At 54.5% G+C, this 24,337-nt stretch overlaps 11 protein-coding genes across 11 annotated transcripts; 5 read left to right on the top strand and 6 right to left on the bottom strand.

Annotated features, from left to right (window-relative positions):
* Positions 1 to 299: 299 nt before the first annotated feature.
* Positions 300 to 2,303, top strand: LTR77_002856 (uncharacterized protein; the record flags this gene model as incomplete). The annotated part of the gene is made up of 6 exons (XM_064800115.1): positions 300 to 819; positions 869 to 1,018; positions 1,077 to 1,344; positions 1,394 to 1,605; positions 1,661 to 2,118; positions 2,181 to 2,303. The coding sequence occupies 6 exons, from the start codon at positions 300 to 302 to the stop codon at positions 2,301 to 2,303; spliced, it is 1,731 nt and encodes a 576-aa protein (XP_064661454.1).
* Positions 2,304 to 2,400: 97 nt separating this feature from the next.
* On the bottom strand, positions 2,401 to 4,454 carry LTR77_002855 (uncharacterized protein; the record flags this gene model as incomplete). Its single annotated transcript, XM_064800114.1, has 4 exons — positions 2,401 to 3,047; positions 3,101 to 3,181; positions 3,253 to 4,095; positions 4,148 to 4,454. The coding sequence occupies 4 exons, from the start codon at positions 4,452 to 4,454 to the stop codon at positions 2,401 to 2,403; spliced, it is 1,878 nt and encodes a 625-aa protein (XP_064661453.1).
* A 774-nt stretch (positions 4,455 to 5,228) lies between these two features.
* Positions 5,229 to 6,892, top strand: LTR77_002854 (uncharacterized protein; the record flags this gene model as incomplete). Its single annotated transcript, XM_064800113.1, has 2 exons — positions 5,229 to 5,255; positions 5,297 to 6,892. The coding sequence occupies 2 exons, from the start codon at positions 5,229 to 5,231 to the stop codon at positions 6,890 to 6,892; spliced, it is 1,623 nt and encodes a 540-aa protein (XP_064661452.1).
* Positions 6,893 to 8,083: 1,191 nt separating this feature from the next.
* LTR77_002853 (uncharacterized protein) lies at positions 8,084 to 10,135 on the top strand (the record flags this gene model as incomplete). Its single annotated transcript, XM_064800112.1, has 1 exon — positions 8,084 to 10,135. The coding sequence occupies one exon, from the start codon at positions 8,084 to 8,086 to the stop codon at positions 10,133 to 10,135; it is 2,052 nt and encodes a 683-aa protein (XP_064661451.1).
* Positions 10,136 to 10,419: 284 nt separating this feature from the next.
* Positions 10,420 to 11,877, bottom strand: LTR77_002852 (uncharacterized protein; the record flags this gene model as incomplete). Its single annotated transcript, XM_064800111.1, has 1 exon — positions 10,420 to 11,877. The coding sequence occupies one exon, from the start codon at positions 11,875 to 11,877 to the stop codon at positions 10,420 to 10,422; it is 1,458 nt and encodes a 485-aa protein (XP_064661450.1).
* Positions 11,878 to 12,443: 566 nt separating this feature from the next.
* On the bottom strand, positions 12,444 to 14,665 carry prh1 (Salivary acidic proline-rich phosphoprotein 1/2; the record flags this gene model as incomplete). The annotated part of the gene is made up of 2 exons (XM_064800110.1): positions 12,444 to 14,294; positions 14,351 to 14,665. 2 exons carry the CDS (start codon positions 14,663 to 14,665, stop codon positions 12,444 to 12,446), a joined length of 2,166 nt encoding a protein of 721 aa, XP_064661449.1.
* A 311-nt stretch (positions 14,666 to 14,976) lies between these two features.
* On the top strand, positions 14,977 to 16,708 carry LTR77_002850 (uncharacterized protein; the record flags this gene model as incomplete). Its single annotated transcript, XM_064800109.1, has 2 exons — positions 14,977 to 15,276; positions 15,332 to 16,708. 2 exons carry the CDS (start codon positions 14,977 to 14,979, stop codon positions 16,706 to 16,708), a joined length of 1,677 nt encoding a protein of 558 aa, XP_064661448.1.
* Positions 16,709 to 16,859: 151 nt separating this feature from the next.
* LTR77_002849 (uncharacterized protein) lies at positions 16,860 to 18,123 on the bottom strand (the record flags this gene model as incomplete). Its single annotated transcript, XM_064800108.1, has 2 exons — positions 16,860 to 17,803; positions 17,859 to 18,123. The coding sequence occupies 2 exons, from the start codon at positions 18,121 to 18,123 to the stop codon at positions 16,860 to 16,862; spliced, it is 1,209 nt and encodes a 402-aa protein (XP_064661447.1).
* Positions 18,124 to 18,340: 217 nt separating this feature from the next.
* Positions 18,341 to 20,575, bottom strand: KEL3 (Kelch repeat-containing protein 3; the record flags this gene model as incomplete). Its single annotated transcript, XM_064800107.1, has 4 exons — positions 18,341 to 19,781; positions 19,839 to 20,012; positions 20,075 to 20,297; positions 20,350 to 20,575. The coding sequence occupies 4 exons, from the start codon at positions 20,573 to 20,575 to the stop codon at positions 18,341 to 18,343; spliced, it is 2,064 nt and encodes a 687-aa protein (XP_064661446.1).
* A 194-nt stretch (positions 20,576 to 20,769) lies between these two features.
* Positions 20,770 to 22,247, top strand: LTR77_002847 (uncharacterized protein; the record flags this gene model as incomplete). Its single annotated transcript, XM_064800106.1, has 2 exons — positions 20,770 to 21,386; positions 21,440 to 22,247. The coding sequence occupies 2 exons, from the start codon at positions 20,770 to 20,772 to the stop codon at positions 22,245 to 22,247; spliced, it is 1,425 nt and encodes a 474-aa protein (XP_064661445.1).
* Positions 22,248 to 22,398: 151 nt separating this feature from the next.
* Positions 22,399 to 23,740, bottom strand: LTR77_002846 (uncharacterized protein; the record flags this gene model as incomplete). The annotated part of the gene is made up of 2 exons (XM_064800105.1): positions 22,399 to 23,558; positions 23,614 to 23,740. 2 exons carry the CDS (start codon positions 23,738 to 23,740, stop codon positions 22,399 to 22,401), a joined length of 1,287 nt encoding a protein of 428 aa, XP_064661444.1.
* Positions 23,741 to 24,337: the final 597 nt, after the last annotated feature.

Raw genomic sequence — 24,337 nt, 5'->3', positions numbered from 1 at the left:
CCGACCTGCTTCAGTCATGGGCTACATAGCTCGCCGTACGGAGAAGGACCAGGTTACCATCATAGCAAGATTTCTGGTGTCTGGTTGCAGCACTACTCTCGCACACTCCCGTCCTGCCCTACCGGCTTGGTGTAACCGTACCGGCACCATGACCAGCCGCACTCGCTTCGACTTGTGGCGTTCCATACTGGCCGTCATACGTTCTATACGATGTCGAAACATATAAAGGTTACCTCTCAGGCTTCTGCTGTTTCGCGAGCTTCGGTCGTCCTAAACAGTCGCCATCCAACGTCCGTATCATGAGACCAATGACGCGGGGTCTGCTATTCGCAGCATGTCTCGATGTGGCCGCGGCTCTACAAACTGCATGCCCAGTACGGGGACAGCAATACCTCCCGCCGACAGGCCTTTCCAATGAGCCCAAGTTCAAGTCAGTTGCTGAGGAACTGGCCGACACACTCGAGAGGAAGGTCGAGGCCAAGCTATACGACGGTTTGACCTTCTCTGCTTCCATCTTCAGCACATGCTCAGATGATCTGCTCTGGCAATACCACCACTCTAGCAAGGGCCTCAAGAATAGCACCCAAGGAGCGAAGAAGGTTGACGCCGATTCCATCTACAGGATTGGCAGCATCTCGAAGCTGTTGACCATCTATCTTTGGCTTCTCGAAGATGGAGACCGTCATTTCAACGTTCCAATCACCGATTACCTGCCTACTCTCACAGAGTATGCTGCTGAATCGTCTGGCTTGACTTCTACATGGACAGACATCACTATTGGAGACCTCGCTGGGCAGATGGCTGGCTTGTCTCGTGATTGTAAGCTTTGAGGCTCCGTTCGTTTGGATCGTACTGATACGTTAGGTAGACGGACTCGCTGATCTTGCGATCCCGAACAACTCGCTGCTTCCAGTCGCACCAGCTATCGCTAAGGCGTTTTCGGATGTTCCTGGTGGCGAGATACCTACTTGTGGTTTCGTGTACAAAAACGGTACCCTTGCCGTGTGTACTCCAGATGGTATGCCAAATGCGAGCTCGATGTTGTACCATGTCAGCTACTGACATGTGACTCGAAGAGTATTTGAAAGGCGTCGCAATGGAAGCTCCAATCTTCTCGACGGCCTACACGCCGGTGTACAGTAACGAAGCATATGCTCTCATCGGTCTCGCTCTGGAGAAGATCACGGGGGTCCCATTTGAAGCATCCTTCAACAAGAGCCTAGTCGATGCGCTCGGTCTTTCCAGCACTTATTACACAACGCCATCTGCTGTCTCAGACCAGGATGTAATACCAGGTCGGTCCGACCTGGTGGGTTGGGATGGCGAGTTTGGAGCCTTCGCACCGTGAGTCCCTCTTTCCATGAAGCTGACGCCACTGAGCTGACCTTTCAAGTGCTGGTGGGTTCTACTCCTCAAGCAATGACTTTGCGACGATGGGCAAGGCTATCCTCAGCAACAAGCTGTTGACCAAAGCCGTGACCGATCGATGGTTCAAGCCAACCAGCTTTGTTGAAGACTACGCTCAAGGCGTTGGCCGACCGTGGGAGATCTTCCGACGCAAGGTCAACGGAGCCTCAGTCGAGGTTTACGTAAAGGGTGGCGATTGTCAGTTGTCCTTCGCAAATGGTATTGTAGATGCGTTGAAGCTGACTGCCTTCAGGGGGTGTTTACCACACCTTCTTCGCTCTGGTGCCGACTTATGACATCGGCTTCACAGTGCTGACAGCGGACGACGTCGGTGCAGCTGTCGATGGTCTGCATGACCCTTCAACTGGCATACCGAACATCGTTATCGACAAAGTACTGGCGGCCGTGGACGACATCGCAAAGGAGCAAGCACTTCGCAACTTCGGCGGTCACTATGCTGATACAAGCTCCAACTCGTCCTTGACTCTCGACACGGATGCTACTGACACCGGTCTACTGGTCACTTCGTGGATCAGCAATGGAGCTGATCTGTATGAGTGGCTGGGCAAACTGCAACCGAAGCTTGTTTACCGGATCATGCCAAATCAGCTACCCGCTGGCAATGACAAGGTCGCATTCACTTCCTTTTACTGGTCTCGAGCACCGCCGGTCAATGGCACATGGTACTGGGAATGTCCTACTTGGATTGACGTGAGTCTCGTTCCTGGTATCAATAGCCGTCGGCGCTTGCTGACCGCTGATCGTTATCACAGGTCGATGAGGTCACTTTGGGCAATGTCCCGTTAGGGCAGATGGTCTTCAACGTTGGAGACGACGGTAAAGCGACTTCGGTGGAGATGCGGGCTCTGAGGGAAACGCTGAAGAGACAATCGTGATCTCCGTGCAATGCAAAAGCCCGTGGACCTTGCATCACCTTGCCCGCATGGAGGCTGGTCATGAATGATGAGACAAATCACACTTCTCCTACAAGCTCTATTTCGTTTCTCTTCCCGCCTCTTCAGCAGCAACATCGTCCCCGTCTGACCGTCGGCACCAGCTAGCAACGTACGAGCCCTTCGCCAAGCTGCTAGCCGACGTCTGCCCCTCCTCATCAACATCATCGACATCCTTCTTGATATCGACATTACCCAAGAATGCCATCGCCACCACTCCAAGCCACATGAAGGCGCTGATGCCATAGAACGCCACCACAATCGCCGCTTGTGCTCTGGCTCGGACAAACTCCTGCTCTTTCGGCGGCAGTTGGTCGATCTGATTGAAGCTGGATGCCCCCGAGGTTCCGTGGACAAGACTGATGCCCAGCTTGTTGTTGAAGATGTTCAACATAATTGTCGAAGCCATGGTGCCGCCGAAGGAGTTGGCGAAGTTCATGATCGAGACGACTGAGGCGATTTGTGTGCGGTAGTAGCCGACTCCGTGGAGGGTGCCAGGCATGAGGCGGATTCCGGTGCCGACGCCTGTCAGGGCGATCATGCCGTAGATAGTGGGTAGATCGCCAATGTGGATTGCGGCGGCGATGCAGGTTATACCGGTGGCTTCCACCACGGTGCCGAAAGCGAGCGGGGGCCAGGTTTTTCGAGGCCAGCGGTTGCAAGCGAAGATGGCGAGGTAGGCGCCGACTTTATCAGAGCGTTAGCTGGCGTGGAGAAGAATTTGGGGGGTGGAGATTTACCGCCTAGACCGGGAAGGTAGTAGAGGAGGCTGGTGCCGGCTTTGTCGGACTCGAAACCCCTGGCGATGGTGAAGTAGAGGCCTGTGTACAGAAGGGCGAGATCGTCAGCAGTGTCATGTAAATTGGCAGGCCGTTCCACGGCAGCAACGTACCTGCGAAATAGAACACAGCGTACATCGCCATGCCCGTGATGAAGTTGATATAAGTCAACACGCCACCGTTGCGTGCCCAGAGAAGCCGAATAGGTATCATTGCCCTTTGGTGCGGCAGGCGGATTGAAAGAGCTTTGCCGGGAACCAGCAGGTATTCCCAGAATACGAAAGCAATCGTCAATACGGCTCCGCTCACCAATGGACCGATCACCTGTGCATCTGACCAAGGATAGTAAGATCCACCCCAAGTCAAAGCCAGTACCAGAAGGCCGATCCCGAAGAGGAACAGGACTTGGCCGCCGAAGTCGATCGTCGATAGACGTTTCGTGAAGTTGGCCGAACGAGAGACTTGTTCAGATGTTTCACGCTCGTCCTTCTTGATCGCCTGCGGTCCAAGTAGTAATGGCCGCGTGACAAAGTGCAGGAGCACGATGCCCACAACACTCAGCGGTATGTTTATTATGAATACCCAGCGCCAAGTCACTGCTGTCAAATATCCTCCAACAACGGGCCCGATGGAGTAGGCGACCCCAATGACCACCGTGAAGACGGTGTTGTTTTTCGCATTCTGCTGCAGAGACACTTTGTCCGCCAGTATGACTTTCGAAAGGATGAGGAAGCCGGCCGATCCGACGCCTTCAAGTCCGCGACCAGCAAGAAACATAGCAAAGTTGTTGGTTGGTGCTCCTGCGCAAAGGGCACTTCCCAAGATCATGACAACCGCTGCCGCTTGTAGAGTGATGTAGCGGCCGGCAACGTCGGCCATTTGGCCCCAGAATGGAATGAAAGCAGCGGCGGTAAGGTTATAGGCAGAGACGATCCAGTTGAGTTGGGAGAGTTGATCTGCTGCTGTTAGACATCGTCGTCGGCACCGGAGAGAAGCTCTCTGACTTACTGAAGTCGGAAGCGATGAACGGGAGAGCTCCTGCCAACATTGTCGTATTCAAGGCTTGGATCGAGGCTGGTATGAACAGGCCTGCAATGAGCCGCCACCGGTATCTTCTCATTGCGCTCTTCTCCTGCTTGGCCGCCGCCGTTTGTTCTTCGTGCAGCATTTGCTCGGTAGATGAGCGGTCGTTGGAAGGCCGGTGGAGCTCTCCCATGAAGTCATCGAGCTCATTTGATTTCTGTGCGTCCGTCCAAGGCTGAGGTGGTTGCTGCTGCCTTTTGTCCCGAATCTTCCGGTACAGGTAGAGCGCCATAGGTGAAGGAAATGCAGCAGAAATCGTCAAGATTCTATGATCCAGACGCAAGCAAGGAAAGAATGATTTACGAAGAACACCGAAGGAAATGAGACGAGAGATATATCATATCATGCCGCGCGTGTTGCTCCCTTGGGAGAGCCAGATGCTTGCTCTACTCCTGTTGCACAGCCATGCCTCACCTGCTGTTCCGGTATACATGAAGTTCACACAGATCCGCTCGGTGGAGTAATCGGAGACCAACACGTGCGCTTAGGGTGTTGATGAACAAGGGTGAGTGCCATCTCAGCCAGAGGACTTGACTTGTGGGTCGGCTGAAGACGAGATGATTGGTCCAACATCCAGCATGCCCGATACGGAAGCAGTTGCGACGACTTTGCCAGCTCCGTCTTTAGCTCCCTGCGACGACAACTCCTCCATATAACTTCCTGGTCTCCCGACTGGGTAAACAAGATGTCGAGACACAGTGAGCATCCCGCGACACCGCCAACAGGCAGACACCGCGATCGCCTTACGCTACGACTAGATTCTCACATCGGGACGGTTCGAGACGGGAGGGCTGGCTACTGCGTAGGGCTGCAGGAGGTGGTTACGTGAAATAATTGATTAAAGCACTGCGATGGTGTAGTAAGTTTGGGTCCCCCGGTTGAATCCTCGTGTTGCCGCGAGGGGGCAGAGTTCCTGTTATTCAAGCGCTTGCTAACGTCCTGTTGTCCAGCTGCGGTAAGCCGTCGAAGGCATGCCATGCGTGTCGGTCTCGGAAGACCCGCTGCGATGCGCTCCCCGGGGGCTGCACGCAGTGTGCGAAGGCGAAGAGAACTTGTCCTGGCTATCGCTCGCAGGTAGACGTCCTCTTCCGCGATGAGAGCGAGAACATCATACGGAAGGCGAAAGCTTCGGAGGCGAAGAAGACTACTGCTTCCAATCGCTTTTCAGACAGGCGAAAGTTGCCACATGATGAGCCTGTGCAAAAGGTTTCAGAGCGGGAGCCTGGCCTACTTGATATCACTGCTTGGCAAGGTCTGGTCGACGGAGGGCTGACTATGCGGCCAACTCTCGAAGAGAGCGCGACATGCCATTTCTTCTTCAACTACATTGTCGGCGTCAATGCCCCTACGAGGATGGAAATGGACAATTTGACATGGATGTACAAGCATAGCAATACTGACGGAACCCTCACCACCGCTGTCCGGGCCGTGAGCTTCGCCAGTTATGCCCACCACAGGCGTAGTACAGAGCTCGAGAACGCCTCTATGCTCCAATATACCAAAGCCTGTGGCCTTACCAACGAGGCACTCCAATCTTCCGACAGGGCGGTCAAGGACACGACCCTTCTCTCCATACTCATCCTCGGCATGTACGAAGTCATGACTGGTGTCAATCAGCGATCTATCAAAGCTTGGATAGCGCATGTCAATGGCTCGGCCGCTTTGTTGAAGCTGAGAGGAACCGAACAACTTGCGAATCCCATCGGTCGCCGCTTGTTCGTCCAGGCAATGACGGGCATCTTGACCACCTCGATCCAGCTGTGTATGCCGATTCCAGACAACATTATGGAGATGGCCGAGAAACTGCCAGACCTGATACATCCTGCCGACGACTTCGCACGCCGAGCGTATAACATCCACCTGGCGCTCATTAACGCTAATCAGTATCGCTGTGTCGTGGAATCAAAGGAGCTGACTGACCCATTCGACATTGTCTCGAAAGGCCTGGAATTAGATGCGCCGCTTGCGGCAGTTCACGATTCATCCGTGCCGGAGTGGAAGTACGATGTTCGTACCTCGTCTGAGCATCACATCGCCTTCAAGGGAACCTACCACGTCTATGCCGATCTTCTGACCGCGAACCTGTGGAGCGCAACCCGTGTCATGCGAAGCCTTCTCCACGAGACGATCCGGTCGACATTACTCCAAGGCTTCGCTGCTCGCCCACCAGTCTTCACCAAGGTGGAGCATACTAAGCAATTTCAACGCACGACGGATCTCTTGCATCAACTAGCAGCCGACATCCTTGCTTCGGTCCCTCAACATCTAGGCTACGTCAAAGCCAGCCCAGTGGCTCAGACCCAAGAGACGGCTCAGGAAGAGCCATCGCAACGCCCACAAGATTCGATCAAAGCCTTCATGCCATCAAACGACATCCCCTTCCGCGACGTCATCGCAGACATGCGTCACGCCGTCGCTCCCAAGAGCTCCATGCAATTTGTCCAGGCGCGGTCGAGTGGTGGCATGAATCTGATGTGGCCTTTGTTCTACGCGGCTACACGGGACATCTCGACACCGGAGCAGCAGGCTTATTGTACGAAAGTCTTGCGTGTCATTGGAGATGAGATGGGGATACGGCAGGCGCTTGTGTTGGCTGGTGCTTTGGAGTCGAAGACCGGCATTGATGCTTGGGACGGGGACGAGAATAGGGTGGAGCTGGAGGATGATTGAGGTCGGACTCCACTGGCCATGCCAGCAACACCATTCGACGGAACAGACATCCTTCGGATCTTCTACGACGGAGTTCGACGCCATCAAGGAGAGCAAAACCGGTCAAGGAACGACAGTGCCTTCTTCGAGATTCAACAACCACGATGCATCCTCATCACCGCCCAAGAGTGCCACGACAATCAACATCCCGAGCACGGCGTGAATGACACCGTGCAATCACGACTTGGAGCTTCACCAGAGCAGCATGTGGTAATCAGAGATGCTGTCATTGGCTGCACCGCACGCGTGACCACGAAATTGCTATGTATAGGCAGAGGCAGGAGGGGTTTGTAGGGAGCATCGTAGGCTGAAACACGAGAGGAACTTGAGGGTGTACAAAATAGCCAACCATTTCTGCTGGTATGCATGTTCGGCGGAGGTGAAGGATAAGGTGGGATGGAGGATGGAGGACGCAGAATCCTTGCTGATAGCACTTTTGTAATAACAATGTCAAGTAGTCGACTCCAGCGCAGAGTGTCTAAAACCAATGTCGTCTTCCGAGTCTCGAGTCATCTTTCACTATTCGGCAACCGGAAGTGTTTGAGGCTTGGACCAAATCTTAAAATCTACATCGGATCAACATCAGGGGTCAGGAGCACACTAACACCTCTGCTATCCCACGTGCAGCATCCTTCCATATAACTATCTCAAGCCACAGCCACCGTCCGCTCGGCGCTATATTCGATTCCCTGATCTTCTCGATCCTACTTCCATGGCATCAAGGCCAAGGCGACGACATCCCACGGTCACCCCTCCTATTGTGGACTAAAGGCCACGCGAAATGAGCCAGAAATTGCGCTAAAGTTCCTTCAAGTCTATAACGACCTAGATGAGTGCGAGGGGTCAGTCGTTGCCGCGTTTTATGACTTATCATACTTTGCATCCTTCAATTCCCATCCGGTCTCTTGGGTGAGAAGACTAGAACAGAGATGGCGAGCCGGATACGCAATGTCACGACTCGAAGTACGGTTGGTTCCTGCGTGAAGATATGCAATACAACCCCCCCTCCCCCTCTCCTTCCTTTCCACCCCTGCGAAATGTCGAACTGTTCTTCCTTGCCCCTTGTCTCTTTGATCGTCTCATCTCATATCATCATAAGCATTCCGGAGAGTGTGAAGTACTGTCCAACCGAAAGACAACACGCTGTCCACCATGCGACCCTCAAGACCTGAAGAGGAACTGCCGGAGCGAAGGTTCTCGGGGAGAAAGTACAACTCGATACTCAAACGATGGAAGACCAGGAAGTCAGAGGCCAAGAACCCTCTTCAGCATGCGCGGCAAAACGACAACAATGTATCAGAGCATCGGCCTCGCGGTGGCTGCTACGCATCTCGAAGCCCACGAAACTTGATCCGACGAGAGATTCAATTCCACATACCAGATTGGATCGACGACGTTGTGCACGCGCAGTTGGTAGAGATTGCGGAACGGCTTGCGGCGGAAGCTGGCAGTCCTGGTTGGGAGGGTCCTTGGGCTCCAGCCATGCCCGGGGTGGGTGATGCGGATCAGGTGGAAGGTCACATTTGCTCGGGGGAAGAGCAGTCGCACGAACGCGAGCGGCCTGGATCGGCTCCGTTGCTGGACAGAATGGAGCCACATAGGGATACCAACGACCCAGCGGTGCCTTGCCGCAGCAGCGTGTCCGTACCCAGCGTCAGATCACTCCCACTCGCGCCGGGCGTCCGATCCCTTGCTCCACTCCTCGATCTTCGTGAGACTCTGCCTATGGATGCGCAAAGAGAGGCACAGGCGATCCAGCATTCAAGAAACGCGAGCTCATCCTCCGTGAGCTCCTCCAGCCACGGCTCCGGCACCTCAGTCTACAGCAAGCACACCTCCGTAACCAGTCCAGGCATCGGCGCGGAGAAGCGAATCTCAGACGCTCTAAGCACTCGGATGACGTGGAAGGACATCGCAGCGAAAACAGGCCCGATTAAGAAACCGGTCCAAGCAGGCCTCCTGAAGCACATCAACACGCACGCAGCCAAACCGAGCACGACTTATTCGATCATGTCTCCTGTTCAGGCTGGAGTGTTCGACGATTCGAACTCGCACCTCTCAAAACCGAGCATCAGCACTTCCAGCCTGCCGCCCGTACAGGCTCGAGTGTTCGGCAACGTGAAAGCCGATGTCAACAAACCGCTACCGCCTGCTCCGCCACAAAGGCGGTCGGCGGTCTTCGCGGTGGCAGAACCGGTGCATAGTCCAACGGTCGGAAGCGTGCCGGCGACGCTGTCAGTGAGAGACGCTCGGCACAGCCCATTGCGAGAGGTTGCACGTGCCCCTTCGCCGATGGCGGGAATCATACACAAGGCTTCGAGCGAATACCTGCCGGCTGCAACGCCCACAGCCGCTGTATTCGAAGAGCCTCTGGAGCCCAAGACGAGTTTGCAGCCAAGCTCGGAAGGGCCGTTAATGAAAGTTGGGCGGCTGAGCAGACCGTTCATGGAGCTGGGTTTGGGTTGCGAGTTTGAAGACGACGAGCCGGTATTTGATTGCGAGTTTGACGAAGATGGGCCACCAGACGATGAGCTGCAGCGCGACAGAGCTTGCTTGCCTACAGACCTTACGGAAAAAGTTGTCGTTGTCCCGGAAAGGGCTATAGGCGGAGCAGTGCGTTGCATCACTGGCCCTGTGCTGGGTGAGGCTAATCCTGATGCTGTCAAGTACCTGGTCAGCATTTTCGAGAATAAGAGTCGGCGAGAGGACAAACGAGTTCAAGGCAAAGCAGTGCAACAAGCCCGCAGAGAAGATGAAAGCCTGGTTCAAGAAGATAGTAGTGCCTCTCCTGCGCTTATAAAGCCCGAGTCCCATGAGATTGTTGTCGATAGCACGGATCCGAAGGCACAGGAGGACGCGCACAGCACTCCCACGCCACCCGCCACCAGCGAGAAAGCGAAAGAAGGAGGGGGAGGGGGAGAAGGAGCAGAGGACTCCGCCAGCGTCACCTTCAGCCAAGCCGAAGACGACCTCATGGCCCAGCTGACCTTGGACACATCTCATAAATTCCGGCGGCCAGGCTCTTGGCTACCTGACTCGCCCACACTAGGCTCGCCGATAAATACCTCTCCATGCATCCCTTTCCTGCGGATCGACAGTCCCGAGGACGGATCCGGCACGAGCGAAGAGAACGTGCCGGTGAGGACGAAGACGCTGTCACATTACGAGTTCATTTGGAGTCCGGATGGGTGGTACGTTGCATGAATGATTTCACGGCCGGACAGAGCGCTCTGCAGAATATGTAACTTGCGAAGCACACACAGAACCCGTTTTCGCAATGAAAGATGTTGGCACTGAGCCATCTGTTGAAGAGAATCTCATGCCGGGGGTAGATTTGCTCATCTAGGACTCGAAGGATCAGCAGTAATCGTTATGTACACGTCTCGTCATCACGCCTTGACTCGTTGAAAACGCCGTGTTGCTGCTTGCTGCGGTGGAGGTGACTCAACAGCGCCATGCCATCCGCTTGTTGCACTCTTGCCGCCGCCTCACTTAAACATCTGTCCGTACTCGGAAGGTATCTCCAAGTCCCACTGGTTCTTGTGCATGCCGTCCATCGCCGCCTTGCCTGTGTCGTTCAGGAAAGGCTTGCCGTCATTCTCTGTCGCGTTGGTGAAGTAGATCGGAGCCCACTCCTTCAGGTCGCCTTTCCGTTGCGCTGCCCGTTGTCGCTGGGTCTCTTCGAGCTCCTGTTTGCGGTTCGTCGCCGTGGAGTACTGCTTGTTCTGAATCGCTACTGTGACGTCGTTCCAGAACCTCCGGCTCTCGTTGGGCAGCTGCTTCTCCATCGGCGGACAGATCTTTGCAATTTGCTCAAGAGGGTTAAGATCAATCAGAAGAGTCTTATCGGAGTCTGACACCTTCTTGAAGGCCTTGGATCCGTAGGAAAAGTAGACCTTATCTCGCCAGTTGCCGTCGATCCTGCCAAGAACGTCCGCGTCTGGAACGTCGCTGATCTTGGACCGCTTGTCCTTCTCCACGTCACACTTGTAGACGACACCTTCGACTTTGTTCTGCGTCTTGCCGAAGTAGCCCTCTTCTAGGTAGTGAAGGATGACTTTGATGCCGCTCTTTTTGCAGGTGATATAGCAGGTGTCAGACACTGTGACGTGCAGGTTGCCTCGCAGGAAGCCGCCCAGGAATGCAGCTGGGTGCGTCATCTGGTACTCCTCGCCGTCGCGGTTGTGTAATTGGACGAAGATGCCTTGGTTGTACTGTCCTGGAATCACTCGCACGCTGGTTCCGGTGAACTTGGCCGACAGCTGATCATAGCCTCTTGCACTGATTGCCTTGTCCGGACAGTCGATGTAGAAGGCCGATACTGGCGGATGGTGTGAGGTCTGCTCCGTAAGGTACGACACCTTCACGGGCTTGCCCTTCGTCGTCTCGCCCTCCGGAGCTGCTGCCGTCTCGTGTTGGTTGGTCTTCTTCTCTTCACCTCGAAGTGACTGTGCAGTGTCCTCCACCTCCCACTGACACCGGAAGAACTCGCCGAGTGTGCTGTTGTATGGCTTGCAGGGTTTTCCCTTTACATATTTCAGATCCTTCGTGAACCAGAACCGTAGACAGCCCAGCATCCGTCCCAAGGCATCTTCACTGTCCCCAATGGCGACGAACGTCTCCGGCCGGTCGAGGTACCCCCAGTACTCCAGATTCGGTATCGGCTCGAGGAGTTGTGCTGGCAGACTGAACCTCACTGCCGCAATGTCTGACACGCCAATGAACCTTCTCAGGATGGAAAGAAACGTCTTCAGCTTGCTGGTGTCGCTCTCGACCTTGCCGTCGGCCGCGGGCTTGGCTTCCAGACTGCCATTCATGTTCGGGGTGGTGGGCTCGGGGGTGGAAGTGCCAGACTTGGAGGGGGGCGTCTGTGGTGCTGGTGCCGCTGGGGGTACGGGCGTGGATGTACCCGAGGCGGGCGGAGTTTTCATGGGGACGTCAGGCATGTTGGGCCCACGCAGCGCAGCTAACTGCCGCCCTAAGAGTTCGCGCTATGCAAGGCGCACCGCAGAAGCTCAGTTGTATGGCCTGCCTCGAGTGTCTGCGAGGATCGGCTAAAAGCTTCGCCGGCGACTGTGGGTTTCTCTGCTGCCGAATGCGCACAAGATCGTCCTGGCTGTGGATGAGAGGGAAATGCCGACCTCACGTGTTGAAACTGCGAGTTCGGAGGAAGGGAAGGGAGGGCTGAGGAAACGGAAAACTTTGCAGGGTGCTGGGGAGTGTTTTGACGTGGTGGTGTATGCAGCCTTGCACAAGTCTGGTTGACGCACGTCAAAGATAGTGACGTGCATCCTTGGCCAATCGAGCCCGCACGAAGGGTCCCCTTCAACCATCCTGCGCCACTTTCGTCGACGCATGCAAAACACAGCGAGGTACAGATAAGATGCTGCGAAGGATCGAGGGGATGCGTGCAGACGAGCGCCGAGCTGATTCTGTACATGTAGTCGAGACACTGCATCGGCTGTTCACCGTCATGCTCACTCTCACATGCCAAGGTGGCTTCTATCTAGTCTCATGATCCCAACACCTCCTCCAGCCATCTAAGCTGTATCGCACTCACCCCTCTCGCATACGCCTTGCTCGTGTACACAAACTCATTATACATAATCGCCTCCACCTTCCGCCCGAATAGCACACTGCTCGGATGTATCGCCACCGTCTGATTGCCGATGAACGTCTTGTAGCTGCCATCCGGACACAACCTAGCAACATTATTCATGAAGCCGCGCACAAACGCCTTGAGTATATCGTCGGACTTCGCCTCGGATGGTGGCTCGTTGTCAGACTCCGGGCCGGAGTCATCAGGAAACAGATTGGCCATCTTGCACTGCGCACGAAGCTGCTTCCTCACGTCCATTGCACCCTTCATCGCACGGTGCGAGATGAGGTGGTCGTCTGCCCATCTGCGTCGGTCTGATGACTCCGAAGCGTACGCCTGCACAGCAGCTAGCAGAGTCAAGTGGTCGCCTTGTCTGCGGAACAGTCTTTGTCTAGCTTCCTGCGCCTTCTCCTTCGCCTCCTCGGTATCGACATTGAGAAAGACACTCTCTACACTCAAGCAGGCGACGATGTCGATGACCTCGGCAAGGCACTCGAGGGTTGCTGCTTCTACAATCACCCGCCCAAGAGACGGCGTAAGAGGCAAGCGAGCGACTTGTTGACCAATCTTGCTGATCTTGCCGTCCTCCTCCAGTGCTCCCAGCTGTAGCAGCTGCATCAATGCTTTCTCCATAGCCTCTCGAGGTGGCGGTGTCAGGAAAGGAAAGTTGAGGACATCGTCAACACCTCTTGCCTTCATCTTCAGCAGCGCCTCGCTTAAGTCACACCTCAAGATCTCTGGCGTGTTATCTTTCTCGAAAGCCTGGAAGCCGTCTTCAGTGTACAGTCGGTGACACTGCCCAGCGGTCTCACGCCCTGCACGACCCCTTCGCTGATCTGCCGATGACTGTGAGATCGGCTTGACAAGCAGCGAGTCCAACCCAATTTGATTCCGGAACTTCTTGATCTTTGCCTTGCCAGTATCGACCACGAAGCGGACTCCAGGAACTGTGACTGAGGTCTCAGCAATGTTGGTGGAGAGAATGACCTTCCGGGTGTTTGGCGGAGCAGGCTCGAATATGCGCTGCTGAGCCGGCTGAGATAATGCTGCGAACAGTGGCAATACAAGCAGCTTTGGATAGTCGCGAGTGAGGTTCTCCGCGAGCTCCTCAAGAAGTTTCTGCAGACTTTGAATGGTTTCCTGTCCTGTCATGAAGACGAGGATGTCTCCTGGCATGGGCTCACCGCAATGGATCTTGAAGATGCGTTGAAGTGCTGTGTCGATGACATCTTCTGTCGGCTGTGCTAGATAGGTAGTCTTGACTGGATACTGCCGGCCTTCTACATGGCATATGGAGACTTTGTTGTCGGGACTAACAGCACCGTCCGCCTCATCGTCTGAAAAGCCCTGCCATGATGCTTCAGAGCTCACCTCGTCCGCGTCAGTGTCAGCACTCGTATGACCTCTGGAAATTGGATGTGCTTTCGAGAAGAAATTTGAGATCATTTCAATGTCCGCAGTAGCACTCATGACGATAAGCTTAAGAGGATTCTTGCTCTGTCTTCGTTCTGCCAGTAGCTGTTTGAGAAAGCCAAGTAGGAGGTCAACATTGACGGACCTTTCGTGAACCTCATCAACAATGACACAGCTGTACTGGGACATCTGAGGATCTCGCAGCATTTCTTGCAGAAGCATGCCCTCTGTAAGGAACTTGATGCGAGTGCTGGGCGACGTTGACTGGTCGAAACGCACGCTATAGCCAACCTTTGATGCTGGGGAGGAAGAGCCACATGGCGTGCCCATCTCGTCGGCTACACGCCTTGCCTTCAGAGCCAACGTCAGCATACTCCTTGCGATCGGCATGGATTGGTGCAGCATACCAGACTAATCGCAGCTACTCGTCGCGGCTGCGTGACGGCAATCTTCCCATTCTTAAACATGTCCAGGAGGAATTGCGGTACCTGGGTCGATTTACCGGATCCAGTCTCGCCAGAAAGTACAAGCACATCGTGCTCTCGCACGGCGGCTCGGATGTCTTTCTGTCGACTCCATATTGGGAGCTGTCGTCTAGTTTCAAGCAGTTTCTTTCGCTTGGTGTTGAGATCTGGGCGATGTGCTTCGTCTTCTCGCTTTCGTTTGGTAGCGGTCGACATTTCGCCGTTCATCCTGGTGTTTTCGGACTGCAGCAGGCCCATTGTTTGCCTGAGCCTAGATGTCACGGGACAGATCTCGAGCGACACTGCTCTTCATGGCACAAGCATGCATATGAAAATGAAGAGAGAAGATGGAAATTGTGCTCGGAGAAAGCCCCGAGCCACTTCCGAGCCACGTGAATAGGCAGCGTTAGCGTGTTTTCTGCGCGTTCTCAGATCTGTGGCAATTTCACCTGCTCATTTCTACTGCACACTGTCGTGGATGCGGTCAAAGTTAACGTCACAAGTTTTCTTGTAAGCTGCTAAGTAGGAGCCGGCCGCTCGATACAGCTGCTCTCCAACACAGCACCACGATGCCGCTGGGTTTCGAGCGCCTCAACGAGCGCACTCAGCGCCCAAACGCATGTGTTAACTTCATCAAACCGCTGACCACGTCCTCCCCGGAAGACCAGAAGATAGCAAAGAATTTCCTGGAGAGAATCGCAGCGCAATGCTACCCCGTGATGAAGAGAGATTACTTGTCTGTCATGGCTCTGGAAGAATATGAGCCCAATCCAGAGTTTCTAGGGCGAAACTTCAATGCTGGTGAGGTTATTCAGTTGGTCCTGAAGGACAAGTCTGAACGCTGGCTCAGCTTCAAGTTCGTGCAGATGGTGAGTCGTCGGATGAAGCCGTCTATCAGGCAAGGTATTGATTTCATTGATCTAGGTCATGATGCATGAGCTTGCGCATTGTAAGCAGATGAACCACTCGCGTTTCTTCTGGAAGGAGAGGAATCGCTTCGCAGCTCATATGGAAGAACTCTGGGCCGCCGGCTACAAAGGCGAAGGCTTGTGGGGACGTGGGCATGATCTCACCAGCGGTACCCTCGTACCGGACCGCATGCCAGACGATGTCGACGTTCCGGAGCATCTCTGTGGCGGAACGTACCGAAGGGGACGGCGTGGGAAGAAAAAGGGTGCTCAGGCTGGAGGCGAGAAGTCGAAACTGACGTACGCCGAGCGGCAACAGAAGCGCATCGCGAAGAAATTCGGCGTGCACGGCGACGGTCAGAATCTGGGCGAAGACGAGCTGGTTCGCGGAGCGCTGGAGCATGGTGGTAAACGTCATCAGGGCAAGCCTCGTGTAGCCAAAAGCAAGCGTGGAAGGGAGCTGCGTGCGAGTGCAGCATTGGCGAGGTTCGAAGCACTCAAGCAGCAGACGCCAGAGAAGACGCCTGAGCTCGAGGATGATGACGGCAGTGAGACTGAGTCTGGAGAGGACGACGATGAGTACGCAGACGGCATGAACATATTCTCGACTTTCGAGAAGATTAAAGATCAGCGAGGCCGGGAGCTGTTCAAGGTCTGCGGTGATGAAGGCGAGCAAGACGAGGGTGGTGAGGACGAGGTGGACGAGCTGCGTCGCATACGCATGGATCAGAGCAGCAAGGCTGGCGGCGAGAAGCAGAAGCAGCCCGAAAAGCTCGAAGGGCGCCCTGGAAGGGCTCCTGCGAAGAGGCAGTACGAAGACTCCGAAACGGAAAGCGAGCCGGATGAATCTGGACTGTCGAACCCTGCGAAGAGACCGCGCGAGGACTCTGAGACGGAGAGCGAAGCAGAAGAGGGTGAAGATCCGAAGCGTCCTGTGGCAGCAAACGGATTTCAGGAGTCCTCCATGCCGGGAAGAAAGCCTCTCGACGATGTAGCCCGTTCAGAACCTCTCAAGCCGAGCGACAACCCGACAGTGCCTGGTGTCGGTCATAGAACGGAGAGGACCACGACTGTCTTGGACAACATCCGTCTGGCTGAGCGCGAACCGGAAGTCTCTCCCGCTCCGGATCCTACGTCTGCTGGCAACCCATTAGCATGTTCCATCTGCTCTCTGGAGAACGACCCGGCCTCTCCAACCTGCATGGCTTGCTCAAATGTGCTCAAGCCTTCGCTCATGCGCAACGTCTGGCGCTGCAAGAGTGCAGCGTGCAAAGGGAGTAAATACATCAACGCTGGAGATGCTGGTCGGTGTGGCCTCTGCGGCGGTCCAAAACCGGCCCCGGTGACGGCTCCTATCGGTATCACCAACGGCGACGTTTTGAGGTGGGACTAAGGCCGGGCTATAGCAAGGGAAAGCTGTGAATGAAGTGTATGAGTTACGATTGCTTTAGCATGAAAGAAATACCCCCTATGGTTATAGCAGCAGCATGACGAAGGAAGAAAGGTCCATGACAGGATGCATATAGCAGAACTACTACGTACGGCTACCAGTCGTGTACCAGAGCATTCATCTGACCACTGCTACCTCGCTTCATCGCTCGCGCTGCTTCTGCGCCAACTATCGGCAAGCTCTTCACGCCCTGCTTCTTCATAGTCTCCGGTAACATTTTCAGATCTATCAATCCGACCTGCGCAAGGACACTGGCTTGATCCCAGTATATGTGCTCGCTCTCCAGTGAGTTGCCCCTCGCACACATGATACTAACCACCACGACCTCAACCTTCCTGTTCGTTGGAGGTATGTCCGGCAGCATCCAAGGTATATCCTGGCCATGCGTGAACGAAACAAACAGCTCATCCACAACCCGATCGGTGCCAATAGTCCTGCTAAGAAGTTGCGAAGAGAACGACGGTGGTAGCGGGAAGAAGAAACTCCTGTAGAAGTAGCCAATGTCCTTTGAACCAATGCCCCCCGTCAATGTTGGCCCATTGATGACGTGCGCAAAAGGGCTTATCTTCTTAGACGTCTTCTCTGCGATGCCGGCCTTGGTTGAGTCGACCAGCTCGTCCCTGGTAGCTTCTATATTGGGCTCGAGGCGGAAGCCTTTGTGCAGCGTAGCCAGAGAGCGTGTGAATGCTACTGCTTCTGCGACTGGATCGTACTCTTCAAGGTCAGACTCCGCGAAACCAGGCTCCGAGGAGGCATATGTATAGGCTTGATATCCAAGCTTCAGACTCTGGCCGTAACCCTCGCCCGCATCGATTCGTTTCCGGATCGTTTTCCGCTTTCCTTGGATCCCGAGAGCCTGGGAAGTCTGCCGTACGCCAACTTCGCCTCCGGCGAGATGTACGAGCACTTTGACGCTGGCCGGGAACTTGGTGTTGACAGATGGGATGGCTGAAGGGTAGTAAGCCACGATAGCACAGAGTTTAGGAGTGTTCGGTGAGCGGTGGTTCTCCAGAATCACGTTCCCTGCGTCTCCGTAGGCTACGATTCATATCAGCATTGCTGCCAGTTGCAACACTTCGACAAGCTCATTTACCTACGATGCCGTAGTACTCTCCCGCCCCGAAGTTATCTCCCGCGCTATGAACTCGCTTCAAATACTGGTCACCACCGTCCATCAGAGGGACGTAGACGGTATCAAACCCTTCTTCTCGCCATTGCTTCGTCACTTCCGGGTCAAAGTCCTCGGTTTCCGCCGTCAAGATGAGATGCGGGATTTTTGTCTTGTTCAGTGAGTTGAAGAAATCATTGGGCTGCGAGTTAAACCAAGGCGTGTCGAATGCAGACTTTTGTTCGGGCATTGTCAGTCTCTCCCTCGCAGCGATATCACCACGGAAGACAGTGAGCTGAGCAAGCTGCGGACGAACGTGGTGGAGCAGTTGTCAACGTTTAAGCTCCAAACTTGGTCGACCAGATCGGACGAAATTCGGACCCTTGTCCTACGTCATTTCATGTGAACGTTTGAATAAGTCCTCCAGCACACTGCCAGACAGTGCAGTAATAGATTTACACAACGCCTCATCTCCTCCTTCCAGCAGCCCCTTCTCCTCCTCTCTGGTCAAGAGCAACGACCTCACTGATCCCAGCTGCTTCCTGCTCGTCTTCCAACGCTTGAATCTCTTCACGGCAGTCCCACCATTTCTGCTCCGCATTGCTGAATGCACGCTTGCGAATCTCCTTCACAGACTGATCGCCAGAATCTCGCTCGTATTTCATCTTCTCTAACACGATGTTTTGCCATTCGAGGGATGTCCGCGTGAAGAAGTCCCGCAGCGCCTCGAAGGGTCGCGGATGAGGCAAGTCGTCTTTGGCCGCGGGCGTCTCCGGCTCGTTTGCATCTCCCTGCTGGTTTTCCGCTTCCGCAGGTCTCTCTTCCATCAGGTCGTCAGCAGCCACAGAAGTACCACGTGTGCTGGGCTCTGGTTCATCTTCATCGCCCTCACTATCCTCCGAGCTGCCTTCTTCGTCTTCCTCGTCTTCGCTCTCTCCGTCTTCCGTGCCTTCCCAATCCTCCAGCTCTCGTCTGAACATCTCCTTGACCCCGTCCAGCTTGCCTAGGTCGATGGCCCACATTTCATCGAAGGTGAACTCGCGATCTCCCTTTTCGAGAGTGCCTCCGTAGATGTACAGAACGTCATCTTGAACTGCAAGTTGAGCACCATGTCGAGGGAGCGGCATCTCCCACAGGACCGGCTTTTCGACCTTCGCCTCTTCTTCGTCCTCGGCTTTGGTCTCTTCAGGAGTTTCAGCGACTTCACCGGCCTCACCAAGTGAACCTTTGTTCTCGATAAGAGCCAAGTTTCGCAGCAGCTCTTCTTCGTCTGCTTTGCCTCTTCCTCGCCTACGTTCACTGACTGGGATTGCTTTCTTCGCAGAAGTTCGCGGTCGCCGCAGTGAAAGTTGGAAAAACCGGTTTCGGTCGATATTGTATGCAAAGAGCTGATTGAAGAACTCGCTTTCAATACCTTCATCACTGTCCTCGACATCGTGCACGCCACCAAAGCAGATGCCACGGCCTTTGTGGTGCGCTTGAGTTGCTCCAGCTCTCGGAGGATTGGGAGCATTTGCAGGCCGCTTCCTCCGTTCCCAGCGGACTGTGGGAGCTGCATTCGCCGGAGCATCTGCCGCTGGTGGCGTTATGCGGAGGAACCACGTGTCTTGGTGGATGACTGGCTTCATGGTGACCTTCGTACCAGGCCTGCTGCCTTTCGTTGCCTTCGCAGCATTAGTTGTAGCTTTGACGCGAGAGTAGCCACCGTAGATGACAGCTCCCGACTCATGCGGCAAAAGGGAGAACGAAGACCGAGCGTCCGGTTTCTGCGAGGCTGGTGGGAAGCTGGGCGAGTGCCAAACAAAGCGTTGGGTGTCGTAAAGCCAGACATCCTGGAGATACTTCGTCTGCTGGCTCGTATCCTGGAAGCCTCCGTACAGAATGATATACTGCTTAAAGTATGTCATACTATACCGAATCGTTAGCATGTAGCACAAGCCATGTCCGGCAAACGGTGTCTCCTACCGATGCCCACTACGCGCGGGTGGTCCACCCTTGCCTTCCACCTTCGTCCATTCTCTTGTGCTTGGCTCCAATCTCCAGAGGTCGTTGTAGTGGTAGAATGTGCCCTGCTTGGGGCTAGAGAACTCCCCACCGAAGAGGTATATGCCGCCCGCGTTGCCGCCTTGTGTTGCAGCACTATATCCAAGTTAGCAGCCCATACGCCCATGTGAGGCTGTTCAGGAGAACTCACTAGAAACGTGGTCAGTTTAGAGAGCTCGAGTGTAGTAGTTTGAATACTTACCTGTCCTGATCTAGGCAAGGGAGAATTCGGGCTCGTAACCTTCCGCCATGTGTCGTTGTTGATCTTGTACACCAGCAGGTCGTTGAAGAATGTGGCAAGGCCACCATTGTAGTACTCGCCCCCGAACAAGAACAGCTCGGAGTCATTGCTTGGTGATGCAACGAGCGTAGCGAACGAACCTATGTATCACTGCGTTAGCGGAGTTCTCTCATCGTGAGACATGGCACGTACGTGGTGATGGAGGATCACAAATCTCCTCTGTCACCTTGAGGAACGACTCCTGCTTCTTCTGATACTCGGCCAGTATCGCATCTAAGTCTGCATCATCGGCATCGCTGTCGTCGTCGCCTTTGGGCTTTTTGCTCTGCTTCTTCTCTTTCGATTTGGTCTTTTTCTCCTGTTTTTGCGCCACCCGAATCTTCTTTTCGGCTTTCTTCTTCTTCGTGTCTTTCGCCATTACTCTTCAAAGATCGCTCCTGCCACTGGCCTTCCTAGCTTGGGGCAGTCAGAATCGCAATTGCACAGATTTCAGGCGTCTAGCTGGTTGTGAAGTGAGGTTGAAGCTCTCGACCACACGGGGCGAAGTTGATGAACGAGCGGCGTGACTGAAGACGACCACAACACTTCGCAGCCGTCCAAAGCCCCGAAGTCATGCAGAAAATAGCACCAGCTAAAATCGTCAGCCAGAAGTCATATGTCGTCGCAGGCAAGGACCATTTGACATCAAACAGAGGCGAAGCTAACACTCTCCAAGGCAGATTGAAGATCACGGAACACTTCTTCGACGTGCCCAAAGACCATGCAAACCAGAATGGATCTACGATTCGCGTCTTCGCGCGAAGCGTCAAAAAGAATGAAACTCCGATAGTCCCAGATAACCACAAGGAGAAGCAGCAACTCCCATGGATGTGTTATCTTCAGGGAGGGCCAGGCTTCAGATGCCAGCCGCCCCAAAACTATTCATTCACTCACCCGGTCCTCGATAAGGGCTACCAGTTACTGTTCCTCGACCAGCGCGGCACTGGCATGTCTTCGCCCATCACAGCGTCTACACTCCAGATGCGTGGCACCAACGACGTCCAGGCAAAGTACCTCAAGCTCTACCGTGCGGACAGCATTGTACGAGACTGCGAAGCGATCCGGCAGGCGCTCACCGCAGACTATCCAGCAGAGAAAAAGAAGTGGTCTATCATGGGCCAGAGTTTCGGGGGGTTCTGCAGCCTGACTTACCTGTCATTCTATCCTGAAGGACTGCGGGAGAGCTTCTTGTGAGTCTGCTGAGGACTTGGGTATCTTTAGTATGTGCTGACTATAAGCGCAGATTTGGCGGACTGGCACCCATCACTGCCGGCCCAGATGAAGTCTATCGCCGCCTCTACAAAAAGCTCATCCAACGCAACGAAGCCTACTACAACAAATACCCCGAGGACATCACCCGAGTCAAGACCATCCACAACTACCTCAAACGCTTCGGCGACGGGAAAATCAAACTCCCCTCCGAAGGCAACCTCACACGCCGCCGCTTCCGAATGTTGGGTCTCATGTTCGGCTTCCACGGCGGGCTGGATAGTGTCCACGACATCGTGCTGAGAGCGAGCTACGACATCGAATCCTTTGGCCACCTGACGCGAGGCTCTCTGTCAGCAATCGATCGTGCGATGCCGTTCGATGAAGCTGTTATCTATGCCATCCTTCACGAGCCCATATACTGCCAAGCCGTGGCACCGAAGTGGTCTGCACATCGCATGATCGAGGAGTATCCGGCATTCGATCTCGACAAGACGGACGACAGTCCCATCTACTTCACCGGCGAGATGGTGTACCCATGGATGTTTGAGGACTACAGCGAGCTACGCAAGCTGGACGACGTAGCGAAGCGGATCGCCAACGACAGCGACTGGTCGGAGCTGTACAACGAGGAGCAACTGGCGAGAAATGAAGTACCAGTCTATGCAGCTTCGTACGTGGAGGACATGTACGTCGACTTCGACCTGGCGATGGAGACGGCGCGCAAGGTCAAGGGGTGTAAGGTCTTCACGACGAATGTGATGTTCCACGATGCAATTCGCAGCAGGATGGATGAGGTTGTGCGGCAGGCATTCACTTTGCGGGACGATGTCCTCGATTGAGCTTGAAGAACAGGACCAGCAGTTGAGGTCTTCTCTAGATCCTTGCCGTTACAAAGGCTTTCGAGTATCGATAACGATGCTCATCCCATTATGTCGGAGCACAGCCAGGACAGGAGAAGGCGATATCCCTTTTAATCAACTCCATTCGTCCTCATAATCTCGCCGTCTCCTCTCTGAATACTCTCTCGGCCTCCCGAACGTCTGCCTCAAGATCGTGGTCCCACACCCACTTCTGCTTAGTCTGCAACAACTCCTTGATCTTCTCCCAGTCGTCCATATATCCTGGCAATTGCAGATCGTACAGCCAACCACTGTCTCTAGCGATCTGTACCTGCCGCTGCGACCGTGGTCTCCGGATCTGATCAAAGGCTGCATAGGCCCTCGAGATATCTGCAGCATCGTAGACAAGGCGCATGACCCGACTCATGCAAAGGGCGTCCTCAATAGCTTGGCCAGCACCAGCGCCGTTGTGGGGCGTTGAAGCATGTGCAGCGTCTCCAAGTATGCATATCCGGGCTTTAGTGTATGTTGGTGCCGGCGGGTGATCAAACAGCGCCCAAATGTCGGGCTTCTGCATCATGCTCAATATCTGCTGCGTTGCTTCCGTCCATCCGCTATAGTCTTCGAACATGGCCTCTCTATTCATTGGCTTGACCCATTCAGGATCCTCCCACTGTCCATCTTCTTTGGTTCCGAAGGCCACAACATTCATGGTCTGTCCACGCTCGATCGGGAACGTGAGAATGTGGCCACCTTGGCCCATGAACATTTGAGAGTTTCGCGCCAGCTCGTCGCCCATGAGGGCTGCCGCATCCTCCATTGGGATAAGCCCACGATATGCGTATTTGCCCGAGAACGATGGCTTGGTTGCCGGATGCTCTTTGCCGAGAAGGACCTCTCTCGTCCGGCTCTTGACGCCATCACACCCAATGACTGCACTATGTTTCGCGGTTGTTCCATCAGCAAAGTGTAGTATGACGTGGTCACCCTTGTCCTCGATGTCTTGAAGTGCTTTGCCGAAGTGTGCGATCTCTTTCGGCACGAGCGCTACCAGCTCGTCCAGAAACCTCGCGCGATGTACGCTGCTCTGCCCAGTCTCACACCACAAGTCGAGTATCTTCGTACCAAACTTTGACGTGTTATCTTGCCCCTTTCGAAACGTGAACCACGAGTGCTGTTGCTCCGGCCATGCATTGTTCGTTGCACACTTTAGGAAGCCTTCGTAGATGGCTGGATCGATCAGCTGCATAGCTCGCGCGGCATTGGGTCCTAGTGATACGCCTGCTCCGATCTCTGCGAAGGCTGGCGCAGCTGCAGGGGCTAATGTCAGTATCTAGTGAGAACGCAGAGTCGAGAAAGGCCGTACCTTCGTAGATCTCCACTGGTACGCCTTGATGGAGCAAGCCTATGGTTGTGCACAATCCACCAATACCTCCTCCTACGCAAGCGATGCTATACCGCCGATCCGCATTGATCTGATACTGCGGCGCCATTGCAAGTGAGTGTCCTCTAGCGCTCTAACGACTCTTTCTGGTACTGAAGATAGGGAGATTCGAGATTGAAGGAAGATGTGAGAGAACTTGGAAGGAGATATATGCAGCCACTTTACCATCCGCTCGCTCGAGAAGCTCGTCGATATCTCGGATGCTTGACTCGGGAGCTCATACAGTGACAGGACAATGGAGCCAAGTGATGATCAAGGTGGAGTGATCAGAATGTCGTCGGGGGATCGGCAGTGAATGTTGCCGTGTCGTTTCGTCTGGTCCCGGAGGCCGACCTCGCGAGAAGTGCTCTCCTCAGAGACAGGACGACACTCTCTTCTCGTCGTGACACCTCATCGAGAACAGCCAGCAGTGATTGTGACACAGGACTCCATTTTGCACACCGTTGGGAGAGGGTTGCAGAGCTACCGGAGTTCCACCACTGAAGCCGGCGCCGATTGCAGTACCTCAGCCTCAACACCATCGGAACCCGAAATAGGTTTGTGACGTTACATTTCGATATCTTCATATCTCTCTTCCACTTTCTCCAGCACATGCACAGCCAGAGCAACATACCGCACAGCACATCCCGGACTAAGCAGCAGAAGC

The sequence above is a fragment of the Saxophila tyrrhenica genome (assembly GCF_035928015.1).
Source record: "Saxophila tyrrhenica strain CCFEE 5935 chromosome Unknown scaffold_4, whole genome shotgun sequence".
Classification (NCBI taxonomy): domain Eukaryota; kingdom Fungi; phylum Ascomycota; class Dothideomycetes; order Mycosphaerellales; family Extremaceae; genus Saxophila; species Saxophila tyrrhenica.
This window is presented reverse-complemented; position numbering and strand designations above follow the sequence as displayed.